Consider the following 18401-nt stretch of genomic DNA (forward strand, 5'->3'; position numbering starts at 1 on the left):
TAACTCTGTAGTAATGCGTCGCTATATGTAACTGCTGTAATTATACTTCACACTAACTCTGTAATATGTGTCACTATACGTACTGCTGTAATAATACCTCACGCTAACTCTGTAATAATGTGTCGCTATACGTAACTGCTGTAATAATACCTCACGCCAACTCTGTAATAATGTGTCACTATACGTAACTGCTGTAATTATACCTCACACTAACTCTGTAATATGTGTCACTATACGTAACTGCTGTAATTATACCTCACACTAACTCTGTAATATGTGTCACTATACGTAACTGCTGTAATTGTACCTCACTGTAAGGGGGATATTCAATTAGTGGCAAATTTTTCGACAATCCGAAAATCGGCACTAATTCGACCTATGGGGGTGATTCAGACCTGATTGTTGGGCTGCTAAATTTATTGTGCTGTGTTCAGATAGTCACCGCCCAAGAGGAGTGTATATTCATCGTGCAAGTGTGCGACTGCATGTGTGCGCTGATCTGCAGAAAATCCCTCAGTCAGCGGACAGCTGCAAATCCATTCATACCACACTCATTATTGAATGATTTTTCCAGTGTGTGCAGTGTGTGCACAGCCCAGGACTTACTCCTACAGTGTGATGAGAGCAGGCTGATCAGAGCCGGAGCTGATGTCACACAGCCTCCCTGAAAACGCTTGGGAACGCTTGCGTTTTTCCTGACGCTCTCGAAGTTTTCGCACCAGCCTGTCACTGTCCGGCGATGCCTGTTGTTGTTTATCGACGTGCGTGCGCATTGCGGTGCATGCTCATGCGCAGTCTGACGCCGATCATCCGCTGTGCAAAAACGCACAGTAGCGATCACAAATGAATCACCCCTATGTGTATTCAATAATGTACTGCTGTAATTATACATCACTCTAACTCTGTAATAATGCGTCGCTATACATACTGCTGTAATTAAACCTCATTGTACTGTATCTCTGTAATATAATGTCACTATATGTAACTACTATAATTATATCTAACGCTGTAATAATGTGTCACTATTTGGGTTAAACAGGGCTTTTCTCTGCTTAAAGCAATTCACAGAGCGGGTTGCCATGGAGAAGTCCCTGACTACTCTAGCGGCACCCCCGCTCCATGCCTGAATTGCATCACTATACTTTCCGTTTCGCCATGGAGTTCAGGTTCACCATCTCAGGATGGCATAACCTGAACTGCGGTGCGGTAACTGCAGGGAAGCTCAATGCTTCCCTGCCCTCTGTCCGGCCCCCGTGCTGGCTCCGCCCCCTGACCTCCCAGCAGCCACTGCGGCCTGCCAGGAGGTCAACAGGCAGCATATGTGTAGAGGGACCCCCTGGACATCGCAGAAAGGGGACCACCGGAGGAGACAATTCTCGCTGGAGCCCCGGATACCACAGCGCATCGCCGGGACGGTGAGTATACGTGAATTGCTACTTATAACAGTTAACATCGCATCGAACAGTATAGTGATAAGTATCAATTCGCTTTTTATTTGTTTTATGAATACACCCCTAACTCTGTAATAAGGCGACACTGTACGTAACTGGTGTAATTATACCTCACTCTAACTCTGTAATATTGCGTCACTATTTTACTAAAACTATGCCTCATTACTACCTGTAATTTTACGTCACAGTAACTCTCTATTGTAACTAAGTTGCATTATAAATCTGTGTAACTAAACCTAAACGAAACTCTGTGTAACTAAGGGGATATTTATTAACATGATCCTGATCTTAGTGATACCTATGCTTTTAAAAATAATGGAGTCTATTCATGAAGCAGTGAAAAGTGTGGAGAAGTGAGCCAGTGGAGAAGTTGCCCATGGCAACCAATCAGCATTGAAGTAACATCTATAATTTGCAAACTATACAACTGTACGGAGCAGCTGATTGGTTGCCATGGGCAACTTCTCCACAGGCTAAGTTCTCCAGTCTTTTCACTGCTTCATGAATAGACCCCAATTTCCTTTAGCTGGCATTTACCAAAACAAATATCCATGAGGCAGCTGAGTGATACTTGGCTGTCTAGTGGATAATGGCGCAGGCAGTAAGAACAAATTCATTTTTTAGCCGGGCCAGTTAGGTTAATCATGTGCATATATGAGGTGGCTTATACATGGGTAGTGGATCTGAAAACATCAATTTTGCTTCAGTCCCACTAAAAAAAGAAAGAAAGAAAATTAAGTTTTGAAAACAGATAAAATGTGTAAACTGTGTGTAGGGATTTTCATCCTTTGATTTCAATGCTCTTAAGTTTTCCCAATAACTATCAGGAAGACTATAATCCCTTGTAACTATCTCCCACTACGGGTGGTCTTCTGTTTGCCGGCGGTCGGGCTCCCGGCGCTCAGTATACCGGCGCCGGGAGCCCGACAGCCGGCATACCGACACTTATTTTCCCTCGTGGGGGTCCACGACCCCCATAGAGGGAGAATAAAATAGTGTGGCGCGCGTAGCGCGCCACCGTGCCCGTAGCGTGGCGAGCGCAGCGAGCCCGCAAGGGGCTCATTTGCGCTCGCCAAGCTGTCGGTAAGCCGGCGGTCGGGCTCCCGGCGCCGGGATGCTGGTCGCCGGGAGCCCGACCGCCGGCCACCCGTAGTGAACCCTCCCACTACAACTCCCCGTAAGTACACCTCTTGCCCTCTCTCCTAAGTCAGCGACCCAAGGTCTTGGTGACCATATTCCAATAGTAGTAATTGTGCTAATATTTCTACAAGACCTCTAGTGGGCAGTGTAGCGCTGGTTATATAGCTGAATGTCTTGCAAGTGCAAAAAATGCTATAACTGAACCCATGTCATAAGAACATACCCCTTTAAAAGAATGTTTACAGCCCCAACATCTTCCTTCCCATAAACAAGTTCCTTGTTATAAGAACACCCCCTCGTTATAAGAACACTCCATCAATATTTCTATCTCACAGTACATTTGCTGAATTATGAATTTTTCTGCAAATCTTTGGGTAAAAACTTTTTTTCTGTTTCAAACTAACAAATAATTCCATGTGTTTCTCTGCAAATGGATGTTATTACAGAAAACATACAAGCATTACTGAAATGCCACACACCTGAAAATAAAAACTTAATAGCATATTTATTGACCAGAGTCATCCTGAGTTCAAGGATGGTCAGAGAGTGGATACAGGGGTCGTGAAGATTCTGATAATTGTTCAAAACTAAATGTTGGCTATTATCACTTTGACCTCACAAGAAGGAAACCAATTGTATCTTCAAGATGTCTACATGATTACAAAAACAAGGTACTTTGTTGCCTTTTCTCAATTTGACCTCACCAGGAAAACAACAAAGTGTTTTTCTGCCTATCCTCAGTTTGGCTATACTAGGTACAAGTGCTTTTCTGCCTATCCTCAGTTTGGCTACACCATGTACAAGTGCTTTTCTGCCTATCCTCAGTTTGGCTACACTAGGTACCACAAGTGCTTTTCTGCCTATCCCCAGTTTGGCTACACAATGTACCACAAGTGCTTTTCTGCCTATCCTCAGTTTGGCTACACCAGGTACAACAAGTGATTTTCTGCCTATCCTCAGTTTGGCTACACTAGATACCACAAGTGCTTTTCTGCCTATCCTCAGTTTGGCTACACCAGGTACAACAAGTGATTTTCTGCCTATCCTCAGTTTGGCTACACTATGTACCACAAGTGCTTTTCTGCCTATCCTCCGTTTGGCTACACTATGTACCACAAGTGCTTTTCTGCCTATCCTCCGTTTGGCTACACCAGGTACAACAAGTGATTTTCTGCCTATCCTCAGTTTGGCTACACCAGGCACAACTAAGTGCTTTTCTGCCTATCCTCACTTTGGCTACACCAGGTACAACAAGTGCTTTTCTGCATATCCTCAGTTTGGCTACACCAGGTACATCAAAGTGCCTTTTTGCCTATCCTCAATTTGGCTACACCAGGTACAACTAAGTGCTTTTCTGCCTATCCTCAGTTTGGCTATACCAGGTACAACTAAATATTTTTCTGCCTATCCTCAGTTTGGCTACACTATGTACAAGTGCTTTTCTGCCTATCCTCACTTTGGCTACACCAGGTACAATAAAGTGCCTTTTAGCCTATCCTCAGTTTGGCTATACCAGGAAAACAACTAAGTGGGTTTTTTTTGTCTATCCTCAGTTTGGCTGCACCAGGCATTCAGCTAAAGTGCTTTTCTGCCTATCCCCACGTTGGCTATATCAGGAATACAACTAAGTGCTTTTCTGCCTATTCTCAGTTTGGCTACACCAAGAATTCAACTACAGATGACTCCTCTTACATCCTAGCTGCAGTAACGCCAAACAGCCCTTCAAGTCGCGCCATGAGGTGGCGGGATTTGGAAGTGCCAAGTGTCTTTTTTTGCTATACTTCTGCGGAATCTCAGACGGAAATCAATGTAATACGAAGCACAAGCAGCTTCTGATTAAAATGATATGCAGCATGCCTATATTCTGTGTGTATTTGTATCTTTACCTGCATCCAAAATGCCATGCTACAGTGTTTTCCTAGAAAACACTGTAGCATGGCATTTCGGATGCATTTTGTATGCAAATACTGTCGCAGTATTTTGTAGCATAGCATTTTGTATGCAAATACTGTTGCAGTCACACACAGAATATAGGCATGCTGCATATAATTTGAATCAGCTGAAGATGCTTGTGCGTCTTATTGCATTACATTGCGTCTAAGACACATTTTCACAGAAAAAATAGCAAAAAAAGCTCAGTGCTCCCAAGCACACAGTACTCACGTGTTATTTGTAACGTGACTTGTGGCGCACAGAGCAAAGATGTAAGAGGACACATCTGTAAGTACTTTTCTACCTCTGCGCAATCTGAGAGGACCACACTAGGTAAACTAAAAACCAAGGCACTTTATATAATCTATCCTTAGTAGGACCACACGAGACGGGAAACCAAGGAGCTTTTCTGCACAACCATCTATATTTAGATGTGTCCTACAACAGGCATATATATTAATCATAGTCATAATAGGGGGTGTCCTTGTAACTGGAGCTCCTTTATAGTAACAGGAATGGCCTGGCTGTAAAATTTTCTTATAGGGGTGTTCTTGTAACAGGTTTTAGTTGTTAGACAGTTTACACAGCAACACAGAAAGAAAGGGAGTTAATCTCAGACACCTGTAGGGAGAAGAGTGAAGTCAGAGAGATAGTGCGTGTTGTACGGAGGTGTGGGATCCGCCTGCTCACAAAGGAAGCCGTTAGAAGTGACAAAAGCCTACAATGTAAAGACAACTTTGTCACCAGAGTATGAGATGTGGGGTGGAGACTGGTGGAGATTGTCTCTCTTCCCAAAGAGTGACACAAACAAAGGGGATATAGAAGGAACCTATAGGGGAGGTAGATGTTTACATGTAGCTACAAGGGATATATAGGAATAAACATATTAAACAATGGTCTAAACTAAAAGGATTTTAAAAATGGAGCATGCCTTACGAGGCTGTATGAAACAGCTATGATGGAATTATAAGAAATGTTATACAGTGATAAGGAGTCGTTATATGAAATAATATGAATACTTATAGGAAGAGGAAATATGGAGTCATAGCAGGAGTTACAATGAGTAATAGGGTGAGGTACTGTATACGGAGAGGCAATATGGAGTAATATGAGGAGTTTTAGGAAGGTGTTATATAGTGTAATAGGAGGAGTTATAAGGAGAGGTTATACTGGAAAAATAAAATAGGCGGAGATAAAGGGAGAGGTTATATGTAGTAATAAAAGGAATTATAGGGAGAAGTTAAGGAAGTAATAAAAAATATAGGGGTCTATGTACTAAGCTTTGGATGGAGATAAAGTGAACGGAGATAAAGTACCAGCCAACCAGCTCCTGTTATTTTTCAAACCCAACCTGTGACATGGCAGTTAGGAGCTGATTGGCTGGTATTTTATCTCTGTCAACTTTATCTCCATCCAAGGCTTAGTAAATAGACCCCAAAGTACCAGCCAACCAGCTCCTGTCATTTTTCAAATACATAATAATAATAATAATAATAATAATAATAATAAGAAGAAGAAGAAGAAGAAGAAGAAGAAGAAGAAGAAGAAGAAGAAGAAGAAGAAGAAGAAGAAGAAGAAGAAGAAGAAGAAGAAGAAGAAGAAGAAGAAGAAGAAGAAGAAGAAGAGTTATAGGGAGAAATGTCATAAGGTGATCATATTAAAAAAATAGGAACAATTAAAGGGATAGGTTACCGCATATGGTGTAATAGGAGGGGATATAGGGAGGGGTTCTATAAAGTACTGTAATAGGAGGAGTTCTAGGTAGAGATTGTATGGACTAACAGGATGAGATATAGGGACAGGCTATATGAAGTAATAGGCAATATAGGAAGGGGTTATATGGAATAATTGAGAGAGGCTATAAGGAGTAATAGGAGGAGATATAGCGAGGGGTTACATGGAGTAACAGGAGAAGTTATAAGGAGAGTTTACATAGAGTAATAGAGGTAATTATAGGTACAGGTTATATGGACAAATAGGAAAAGCCTTAAAGTGATCATATTGGAAAAATAGGAGCAGTTATAGTGATAGGTTACAGAATGTGGTGTAATAGGAGGGGTTATAGGAAGAGGTTATATGAAGTAATTGGAGGAGAGGTTACAGTGCTTGGAGCAATAGGAGTAGTTGCAAAGGGGAGATAATATGAAGTAATAGGAAGAGAAATAGGTATAGATTAAACGGAATAATAGTAGGAGATACAGGGAGAAGTTGCAGTTTATATATCAATAGGAGGTTATAGAGAGCAATGAGAGATATAGGGAAAGGAAACAATGCATGGTGTTAACAGGACAAACTTTAGGGAGAGGCGTAGGGAGCGTTGTACAGGAGGAACGTTAGAGAGAAGTTACAGTAAACATTGTAATAGCAGTGGTAGGAGGAGGTTACTGTATATGGAGTATTAGATGGAGTAACAGTAGGAGTTGTGGGAGAGGTTAGAGAATATGGAGTAACAGTAGGCGTTGTAAGGAGAGGTTACAGTATTTGGAGTAACAGTAGGAGTTAAAGGCAGAGGGTACAGTATACAGAGTAACAGTAGGAGTTGTAGGGAGAGGTTATAGTATCTGGAGTAACAGTCGGAGTTGTGGGGAGTGGTTACAGTATATCGAGTAACAGTAGGAGTTGTAGGGAGAGCTTACAGTGTATGGCATAAGAGTAGGAGTTGTAGGGAGAGGTTATAGTATCTGGAGTAACCCTAGGAGTTGTGGGAGAGGTTACAGTATATGGATTAACAGTAGGAGTTGTAGTGAGAGGTTACTGTATATGGAGTAACAGTAGGAGTTGTAGGGAGATGTTATAATATATGGAGTAACAGTAGGAGTTGTAGGGAGAGGTTAGAGCATATGGAGTAACAGTAGGAGTTGTAGGGAGAGGTTTGGGCATATGGAGTAACAGTAGGAATTGGAGTGAGATGTTACAGCATATGGAGTAACAGTAGGAGTTGTGGGGAGAGGTTATAGTATCTGGAGTAACAGTAGGAGTTGTGGGAGAGGTTACAGTATATGGAGTAACAGTAGGAGTTGTAGGGAGAGGTTACTGTATATGTAGTAACAGTAGGAGTTGTAGGGAGAGGTTACTGTATATGTGGTAACAGTAGGAGTTGTAGGGAGATGCTATAGTATATGGAGTAATAGTAGGAGTTGTAGGGAGAGGTTAGAGCATATGGAGTAACAGTAGGAGTTGTAGGGAGAGGTTAGAGCATATGGAGTAACAGTAGGAATTGGAGGGATAGGTTACAGTATATAAAGTAACAGTAGGAGTTGTAAGGAGAGGTTATAGTATCTGGAGCAACAGTAGGAGTCGTGGGAGAGGTTACTGTATATGTAGTACCAGTAGAAGTTGTAGGGAGATGTTATAGTATCTGGAGTAACAGTAGGAGTTGTGGGAGAGGTTACAGTATATGGAGTAACAGTAGGAGTTATAGGGAGAGGTTACAGCATATGTAGTAACAGTAGGAGTTGTAGGGAGAGGTTACTGTATATGTAGTAACAGTAGGAGTTATAGGGAGATGATATAGTATATGGAGTAATAGTAGGAGTTGTAGGGAGAGGTTAGAGAATATGGAGTAACAGTAGGAGTTGTAGGGAGAGGTTAGAGCATATGGAGTAACAGTAGGAATTGGAGGGAGAGGTTACAGCATATGTAGTAACAGTAGGAGTTGTAGGGAGATGTTATAGTATATGTAGTAACAGTTGGAGTTGTAGGTAGAGGTTATCGTATCTGGAGTAACAGGAGTTGTGGGAGAGGTTACAGTATATGGAGTAACAGTAGGAGTTGTAGGGAGAGGTTACAGTATATGGAGTAACAGTAGGAGTTGTAGGGAGAGGTTACTGTATATGTAGTAACAGTAGGAGTTGTAGGGAGAGGTTACAGTATATGTAGTAACAGTAGGCGTTGTAGGGAGAGGTTACAGTATATGGAGTAACAGTAGGAGTTGTAGGGAGAGGTTACTGTATATGTAGTAACAGTAGGAGTTGTAGGGAGATGTTATAGTATATGGAGTAACAGTAGGAGGGAGATGTTATAGTATATGGAGTAACAGTAGGAGTTTAGGGAGAGGGTAGACCATATTGAGTAACAGTAGGAATTGGAGGGAGAGGTTACAGTATATGGAGTAACAGTAGGAGTTGTAGGGAGATGTTATAGTATATGGAGTAACAGTAGGAGTTGTAAGGAGAGGTTACTGTATATGTAGTAACAGTTGGAGTTGTAGGGAGATGTTATAGTATATGTAGTAACAGTTGGAGTTGTAGGTAGAGGTTATCGTATCTGGAGTAACAGGAGTTGTGGGAGAGGTTACAGTATATGGAGTAACAGTAGGAGTTGTAGGGAGAGGTTACAGTATATGGAGTAACAGTAGGAGTTGTAGGGAGAGGTTACTGTATATGTAGTAACAGTAGGAGTTGTAGGGAGAGGTTACAGTATATGGAGTAACAGTAGGAGGGAGATGTTATAGTATATGGAGTAACAGTAGGAGTTTAGGGAGAGGGTAGAGCATATTGAGTAACAGTAGGAATTGGAGGGAGAGGTTACAGTATATGGAGTAACAGTAGGAGTTGTAGGGAGAGGTTACTGTATATGTAGTAACAGTAGGAGTTGTAGGGAGATGTTATAGTATATGAAGTAACAGTAGGAGGGAGATGTTTTAGTATATGGAGTAACAGTAGGAGTTTAGGGAGAGGGTAGAGCATATGGAGTAACAGTAGGAATTGGAGGGAGAGGGTAGAGCATATGGAGTAACAGTAGGAATTGGAGGGAGAGGTTACAGTATATGGAGTAACAGTTGTAGGGAGAGGTTAGAATACATTGAGAAATAGAAGTAGTTCTAGGGATTGCACAAAATATATAGAATACCAAGAGGAATTGATGGAGGATATGGAAATAGATGAGTTTTAGTAATTTTGGAACAAAAGGTTGACATAAAGGTAATACTGAGCAAAACAATGAGGATATAATCAATGTTAGGAGTTACGTGGAAAAGTTATTTACAGCAATAAGAGAATTTTCATATCTTAAAAGTTACACCACAGAGAAAGCTCCAGCCGTCCGTTTCCCTGTAGCCATAGACAGGTCTGTGCACAGGCGGAAGGAGAGACCGGATTAATGGCGTTAGTAATCAGAGTGCAGCACAGAGCAGAGAGATGAGAGGTTAATCATCACCACGGGGGGAGTGGGGGGGCTGTATGTTATCAGCGAACACCACAAACCTTCCCGCCATCACCTGATCTCTGAGCATTTTCCCAAATCCTCAGGGGGCAGCCAGACCATCTGAAAATGTACTATGTCCAAATATTATATACATGTGTATCCATAGTAATGCGTTTAATTCTAATCCATTATATCTCCGTGTGTATAAATACTTATGTGTACACTTTTGGCCAAATATGCATATTTTGTGTGTATTATTGTGCCTCTCTGGACAATCTATGTGCAGACAGTGTGTACATTTTACATAAGGTGCTGAACTACCATTAAATCCTTCTCTGACAGATATATAAGTGCTGCGAAGGAGAAGGCATTCCCTTCCTTATAGAGAGGGTGAGGAAGGCAGAACTAAAAGTTAAAGAAAATAAAATGATATATAAATAAATTAAGAAGGAGAGTGACATAGAGAGTGGGAGAGAGGCGCTGAGCGGAGGGAAGAGAGTGAGAGAATAGGGGAAAGCTGAGGGGAGTAATTGAGGTAGGCCAGGTTTCAGGGGTTGCTATGGAAACATGACGGGGATAAGAGGAGGGAAGTGAGGAATGAAGGGCAGCTGGAGGTTGCAGAGTATTGCACCACTAAACCTTTATCTGCCATGATCCTGCTAATACAAAGGAAAGCATCACTTCACTAACCCTTTCTCTGCCAGAGATCTTATTATACCTTCCCAAAGAGTGGACCAATGAACTCCTTCTCTGCCAGACATATTAAAGCCTCTGCTCTTTCATTTCCCTAACTTAATTACTTAGAGAAACCATAGGTGCCTCATTAAATATTCCTCCAGGATACATGACTTTGCTGAATAGTTATACATAGTTATCTTTTATTCCTGCAAATGTCTCCATCTCATCTAAAGCTCAAAAGTGCTGAACTCATCTGTACAGTCTCCCGATGTAGCGCCTGACCTTCCATTTAACATATCTGTACACCTGCTGCACACCCCTAACCCAGCTACAACACTAAACCCTCTCTCTCTTTCTCTCTCTCTCCATGTTGTAGGGACATTCAGGATTTTATACTGGTTCAAATAAACTCCAGCTCTTGTAATCCTTAAAAAGCGAAAGGGATTAGCAGGTAATAGGGTCAGCGAGGGGGAACAGAGGAAGGGGGTGGAGAGAAAAGGAAAAATTAGGATTCCGACATTAATTATGGGCGGAATTAACGAGTCACCGTGAGGGTAACAGGAAGGGACCAATGAAAATTACCTTTTTGCTCCACTTCTATTCACGCATCAGAAAAAAAAGAGAGAGAAAAATATCAAATGAAAAAGAGGATAGGAAAAAGGAGAGAAAGATATTCATGAGTGTCATTACCAACCCTCCCCCCCCCCCCCCCCACCACTTAAGGTATTATGATTTCCCTCCACCCCCCAAATGCCCCCACCACACAAGACAATCCCAGATCTATATACCCATTGTGTGATGCTGGGAAAGGGAGGGACTCTTGAGTTACCAGTGGAGGGTCCTGTAAAGAGAGAGAAGTGACTAGAGAGGGGTTGGGTAGGGGTATTCAGCAGAGTCATGAAGGTAGGGATGATTAGCACAAGGAAGTCTGGGTATAAGGGAGAATGGCAAGAGATAGTGTATAGACCAGTGGTTCCCAAACGCAGTCTTCAAGGCAACAGTCCATATCTTAGGGATATCCCTGCTTGTGCACAGATGGTATAATCAAATTGACTGAGATACTAATTAAATCATCTATGTCTAAGCATGGACATATTTAAAACCTGGACTGCTGGGGTTCCTTCTTGAGGACTGCATTTGGGAAGCAATGGTATAGAGTATGGAGGAAAGAGGGAGATCTATGATAAAGGGTAATAGAATGTGAAGCGCATGGTTGGAATTCACTGACAGGACCTGCAAAGATGTAAAAAGGGACTGGGGGGGAAGGAGGGGGTGCGAGGATAAGAGACAGGTTTAAAATGATGGAATAAACAGGGGATTGGAAAAGACAAAGTAGCTCCAGGAAATAACTAATATTAGAAACAATATGGGGTGAAACTAATGATATTTACTAAAACAAGAGGAACAAGAGACTGGGATGGGGTCAAGGTGCTATCCAAAGTGAGGATAAATAACAATGTGACAATGTGAATGCTAGAACTATGAAGGAAGCAAGAGGAAAAGAGGACAGGAAATATGAAGGCAAGGGGTATGGGGGGTGGGGAGCTGGGGGTACATATGTTGGCTAGGGAAATGAAATGGAAAGAGAGGGTAGAGAGTTCAGCAATAAGGGACATTACGAAAGAACAATGGGTAGGGAGGGGGGTTCCGAAGTGTGATGGTTAGAAATCGAGTCCATGGCTCCTCAGGCTCTGTAAATGGAAAAGTGAGAATAGATGGATGGAGAAGAGGAGGTCAGAGGAAAAGGGATGTAGAAATGGGGAAAAGGGGCAAATGACTGGGGGAGATTCAGGGGGAGACATACTCAAGGAATCTGCAATACAAAAGTTATTATTGATATTTACAGACAGGCAAAGTCAGAAACAGGCAGATCATTTAAAACAGACCATGATTTAGCAAAAGGTGCTAAGGTTTAGCATTCCTTATCTCACAGCCATGGAAATAGGAATTATGGAGTGCTAAACCCTGCCACCATCTGATAACTCCGGGGCAGAGAAATATATCTAGAGATGAAGACAAGCAGAGAGAGAGAGCAAATATCTGACTCAGAAACAAAACTGAGAAATGTCATTCAGGGTGAGAGTTGAGAAAATTACATATAAAAGAGACAGGCAAAGAAAGATACAGACAGCCAGTTTGAGGCAGACGAGAGAAGTGAGAGACAGGCAGAGGGAAAGAGAGAGAGGGAGAGAGAGAGAAAGAGATTGTGACTGCCTTGGCAGAACGTCCTGGGGATAGAAGGGTTATATTAATGAGCCGAGCCTGGAATGGAAAGCAAAGGGTTAAACGTTTTTAAATCCACAATGCATCTTGCCTCCCCAATAGCTCTGTGTCAAAAAGAGAGGCCTGCAGAGACCTGTCAATCTGCAAGCCAAGAGGTGCACAGAGGACTATAACTGCAGGATAATACGTGTGTGTCCGCTGAACAGTATCACTACAGTACAGGTCATGTATCTAAACAGCACCAATGCATGCAAGTGTTCATTGTGTGTCTGTGTGTTATGTGCATAGTATATAGCGGGAGAGCAAACACTCTTCAATGTGCCCTGACATGAATCAGGATGCCAGTGTGTTGGGCAGTAATACATTCTGCATCCTAACCGGATAGAGCATAAGCACCATCCAGTGGGTGACGTGAGCATGTGGCTGAAATGTGTAAGTACATGCAGACTTTTATAATGTATATGATTCTATGTCTCTGTATGTACCCTATGAACCTTCTATCTCGGTTGTCCATGAATGTACCTTTTATATATATGTATCTTATGAACCTTCTCTGGGGTCAGTTGACATGATGAAATGTGCACCAATGTGCTGCAGTATGCAGCTGTGCATATATTTGTCCTATATGGTCCCCTCTACATCGATGGTTTCTGTACTCACCTCTATACAAGCAATGATGAATTTGTAATGTAGGAGTTGTGTTATCTGCCAGAACGTGATGAATGGCATATTGCACCCTTATAAGTACTATGTACTGTATACTATGTACCTACCATATATTTACCTTAAGTACCTTCTACGTGTGTGCCTTATGTTCCCTCTATGTGGGGTATACAATTAGCTCCGTTTTTTCGCCTAGGTGAAATAACTGAGCTTTTTTGCTATTTTTAGTGCGAATGGAGATTCGCCCTATGCAATAGCAGGGCTGGATTTTCGCCTAGGCAAAAAAATGTGGCAGGGGCGGAAAACACGTTGATCAGCGAATCCACTTGTTTTCTGTCGAAACTGCGGGCCAATGCCTTTTCACTTAATATAAAAGGTGAAAAGGCATTGGTGAAAATGGCCCTATTGAATACTCATGTGGGGCGAATTCATTAGCTCCGAAACGATGGGAACTAATTGCATACCCCCCTTATATGTGTGCCCTATGTGCTTTCTATGTACCCGATGTAACTTCTATGTATATACCCTATGGACGTTCTTTGTATGTACCTTACGTATCTTCTATGTGTGTGCCTTATCTACCTTCTATGCATGTGCTCTATATACAATACCGTGCAAACGTTTTAGGCAGGTGTGGAAAAAATGCTGCAAAGTAAGAATGCTTTCCAAAATAGAAGTGTTAATAGTTTATTTTTCTAAATTAACAAAATGCAAAGTGAATGAACAGAAGATAAATTTAAATCAAATCAATATTTGGTGTGACAATCCTTTGACTTTAAAAACAGCATCAATTCTTCCAGGTGCACCTGCACACAATTTTGGAAGGAACTCGGCAGGGAGGTTGTTCCAAACATCTTGGAGAACTAACCACAGATCTTCTGTGGATGTAGGCTTACTCAAATCCTTCTCCCTTCCGAGTTCTTTCAAAAACTGTGTGTAAGTGTACCTAGAAGAATTGATGCTGTTTTGAAGGCAAAGCACTGCAGGTGGGGCAGATGTAACGTGCAGAGAGAGTTAGATTTGGGTGGGTTATATTGTTTCTCTGCATGGTAAATACTGGCTGCTTTATGTTTACACTGCAATTTAGATTTCAGTTTGAACACACCCCACCAAAATTTAAATCTCCTGCACATGTTACAGTCATTTTCATAAATATTGGGACATCGACACAATTCTCATATTTTGGGCTCTATACACCACCACAATGGATTTGAAATGAAGCAAACAAGATGTGCTTTAACTGCAGACTTTCCGCTTTAATTTGAGGCTATTTACATCCAAATCAGGTGAACGGTGTAGGAATTACAACGGTTTCTATATGTGCCTCCTACTTTTTAAGGGACCAAAAGTAATGGGACAAACTAAGCAATCCTAAATCAAACTTTCACTTTTTAATACTTTGTTGCAAATCCTTTGCAGTCAATTACAGCCTGAAGTCTGGAACGCATAGACATCACTAGACGCTGTGCAAAACATGGTGCATTACCTTAAGTTACATGGGCCCTCATTCCGAGTTGATCGCTCGCAAGGCGAATTTAGCAGAGTTGCTCACGCTAAGCCTACGCCTACTGGGAGAGTATCTTAGCTTCTTAAAATTGCGACCGATGTATTCGCAATATTGCGATTACAAACTACTTAGCAGTTTCAGAGTAGCTTCAGACTTACTCGGTATCTGCGATCAGTTCAGTGCTTGTCGTTCCTGGTTTGACGTCATAAACACACCCAGCGTTCGCCCAGACACTCCCCCATTTCTCCGGCCACTCCTGCGTTTTTTCCGGAAACGGTAGCGTTTTTATCCACACGCCCCTAAAACGCAGTGTTTCCGCCCAGTAACACCCATTTCCTGTCAATCACACTACGATCGCCGGAGCGAAGAAAAAGCCGTTAGTAAAAATACTATCTTCATGGTAAAATTACTTGGCGCAGTCGCAGTGCGATTATTGCGCATGCGTACTAAGCGGAATTTCACTGCGATGCGATGAAAATTACCGAGCGAACGACTCGGAATGAGGGCCATAGTTTTAATCACTTAAAATCACCATACATAAAAACACAAAACGTCAGTGGGAGCTAGATGGATACTAACTATACAATAACCACTGTAATACAACGTTTTGTGTTTTTGTGTATGGTGATTTTAGACGTTTTGTGTTTTTATGTATGGTGATTTTAAGTGATTAAAACTATGTAACTTAAGGCAATGCACCATGTTTTGCACATCTCTTTCTTTTTTCGGTGCATATTGAGAAATAAGAAAGACTACAGGAATACGACCTTATTGACCCCTACACAGCGTTGGTTCAGGTTTATGAACCTGACTGTACATATGCCCCAACTGCAGTGCAACATGGTTTTGCCCAAATGCTTACTTTTTGGCTTGATAAAAAACCTGAATAAGGCCCCATGTCAGGATTAATGGTGTCCTCAATGCTGAGAAATACAGGCAGATACTTATCCATCATGCAGTACCATCAGGGAGACATCTTATTGGCATCAAATTTATTCTGCAGCAGGACAATGACTCCAAACATACAGCCAATTTCATTAAAAACTATCTTCAGCGTAAAGAAGAACAAGGAGTCCTGAAAGTGATGGTATGGCCCCCACAGAGCCCTGATCTCAACATCATTGTGTTGATATCAGGGCTGAGATCAGGACTGTAGTCAGAACGGTCAAGAAATGGACCAACGAGGCTAAGCTGAAGCTCCATGCTTGCTTCGACTGCACGGACGAGGGGGTCTTTGAAAGCCTCAGCAACCAATCTGAACGACCTGACTGACACCATAACATCCTACATCAGATTCTGCTAGGACATGGTTCAATGCCCAGCTCCGGCATCTTCGCTGGGCCAAAGAGAAGGCATACAGCAGTGGCGACAGAGCACTATTCAACCGCGCTAGGAACTCTCTAACGAAAGGAATCAGGCTGGCTAAAAAGCAGTTCTCGGACAAGCTGGCAAATGATCTCTCAACCAATGACCCCGTATCCATATGGAAAGGATTGCAGGCCATCATCAACTACAAGAAAACACCTCAGCACTCTGCCATGCAGAAGCTAACAGACGAGCTGAACCTCTTCTATTGCAGGTTCGACAAAGATGACCCCTGCGAACCAAACCACCTCCCCCCAACTGACCTCCCCTTCGGTTGCCGACCCCAGGTATTGCAGATTGCCAATGAGGAGGTGGAGGAGATGCTCAAGAGGGTCAATCCCAGGAAGGCTCCGGGTCCTGACGGAGGGTCACCATCCGCCTTGAGATCATGCGCTGGTCAGCTTGCCCCCTATATTCTACAGGATAGTCAACAAATCGCTAGAACTGCACAAAGTTCCCTCTTGCCTCAAAAGCTCCACAATTGGTCCGGTCCCAAAGAAACCTAACATCACAAGCCTAAATTACTACAGACCGATAGCACTGACGTCTGTGGTCATGAAAGTGTTCGGTCGCCTGGTACTGAACCACCTAAAAGTCGTGATCGGCCCCCAATTAGACCCCCTTCAGTTTGCCTATCGAGCGAATTGGTGCGTTGAGGATGCTGTCAACCTGGGCCTGCACTACATTCTGCAGCATCTGGACACACCCGGTACCTATGCGAGGGTCCTGTTTGTCAAAGCGGGAGAATTCTCCTCCCAAGCACTGTCCATCAGTACTGGGGCCCCTCAGGGCTGTGTCATCTCACCCCTGCTCTTCTCTCTGTATACCAACGACTGCTCCTCCGAGTTGTAGTCAGTTAAGATCTTAAAATTCGCTGATGACACCACCGTCATTGGCCTCATAAAGGATGGGGACGAATCGGTGTACAGACGGGAAATGGACCGGCTGGCCCGGTGGTGTAGCTGCAACAACCTCGAGCTCAACCCACTTAAAACTGTCGAGATGGTAGTGGACTTTAGGAAGAAGCCAGTTGGAGTTCTGCCACTAATCACAGCGTGGTGTCGCTAGTGGACTCCATCAAGTTCCTGGGGACCACAATCTCCCGAGATCTCAATTGGGGGCTCAATGCGAAGGCCATCATCGGAAAGATGCAGCAGAGGCTGTTCTACCTAAGGCAACTTAAGAAGTTCTACATCCCACAGAAACTCCTGCTCCTCTTCTACTCCAAAATCGTAGACTCTGTGCTGTGCTCCTTGATAATCATCTGGTATAGTTCCGCCAGCGAGAGAGATAAAACGCAGACTCCAAAGAGTGGTCAGTTCCGCAGAGAAGATCATCGGAGCGGACATTCCCCCTGTCCATGATCTGTATCTGTCTAGAGCCAAAAAACGGGTGACTAGTATAGTTAAGGACCCGCTTCACCCTGGCCACGGCACGCTCAACCTGCTGCCATCTGGCAGACAATACAGGGCCAACCCCACCAGATCCAACAGAAGCCTCAAAAGCTTCTTTCCTCAAGCAGTCCACCTGCTGAACTCCTGACCAACTGACCCCCTGGTAGATCGCCCAGTCGCTCTACTCTATTTCTCTGCACGTAATGATCACTCTGTTCCCTATGGTTCTTTTATCTGAAGACTGCACATGTTCCCTACCCCCCTTGTTTACTTGTTCCCTTCGTGTCTGCTGCACTGTAAACCGAAAACAAATTCCTAGTATACGCAAGTATACCTGGCCAATAAAGTTGATTCTGATTGAGTCTGTCTGGAATTACATGAAGAGACAGAAGGGTTTGAGTAAGTCTACATCCACAGAAGATCTGTGAAGATGTTTGGAACAACCTCCCTTCCAAGTTCCTTCAAACACTGTGTATAAGTGTACCTAGAAGAATTGATGCTATTTTGAAGGCAAAGGGTGGTCACAACAAATATTTTTCATTAATACCACTTTCAGACAGGAAAATCTCAAATTCCCATTTTTTTCCCGGTTTTGTGAAGCCGGAAAAAATTTGGGTTACAGTTCCTAAACCCACTTTCACATAGCACATGTAACACGGATTATTCCCGGGTTGACCCCTTTCAGACAGAACCCATGTCAGCCCTGCAATAGACTTGTGTGTCATAAGAAATGGACTGTTTTTATGGCACACAGAGATGAGGCCATGAAAAGTGGGTGGTGACTGATCACAGCATTGCATTAACCATGACCGACGAGCTACTGCTGAGTAGCCCGGAGTGCCTGAGTTCTTGCTGTTTGAGGTAAGTATCTTGGAAATGTTGGTGCACACTGTGGCGTCCTTC

General features: G+C 42.9%; 1 protein-coding gene across 3 annotated transcripts in view; it reads right to left on the minus strand.

Moving 5' to 3' along the window:
* ADGRL1 (adhesion G protein-coupled receptor L1) overlaps positions 1 to 18401 on the minus strand; it is a 486786-nt gene that overhangs the window by 91243 nt on the left and 377142 nt on the right. For 2 of the 3 annotated variants that reach the window (XM_063931699.1, XM_063931700.1), the window contains exon 5: positions 10929 to 10943. The exons of the other annotated variant lie outside the window; for it this stretch is intronic. In XM_063931699.1, the coding sequence (XP_063787769.1) occupies positions 10929 to 10943 (15 nt within the window). The remainder of the gene's footprint in view (positions 1 to 10928; positions 10944 to 18401) is intronic. 3 annotated transcript variants of the gene reach the window in all.

The sequence above is a fragment of the Pseudophryne corroboree genome, chromosome 6 (assembly GCF_028390025.1).
Source record: "Pseudophryne corroboree isolate aPseCor3 chromosome 6, aPseCor3.hap2, whole genome shotgun sequence".
Classification (NCBI taxonomy): Eukaryota; Metazoa; Chordata; class Amphibia; order Anura; family Myobatrachidae; genus Pseudophryne; species Pseudophryne corroboree.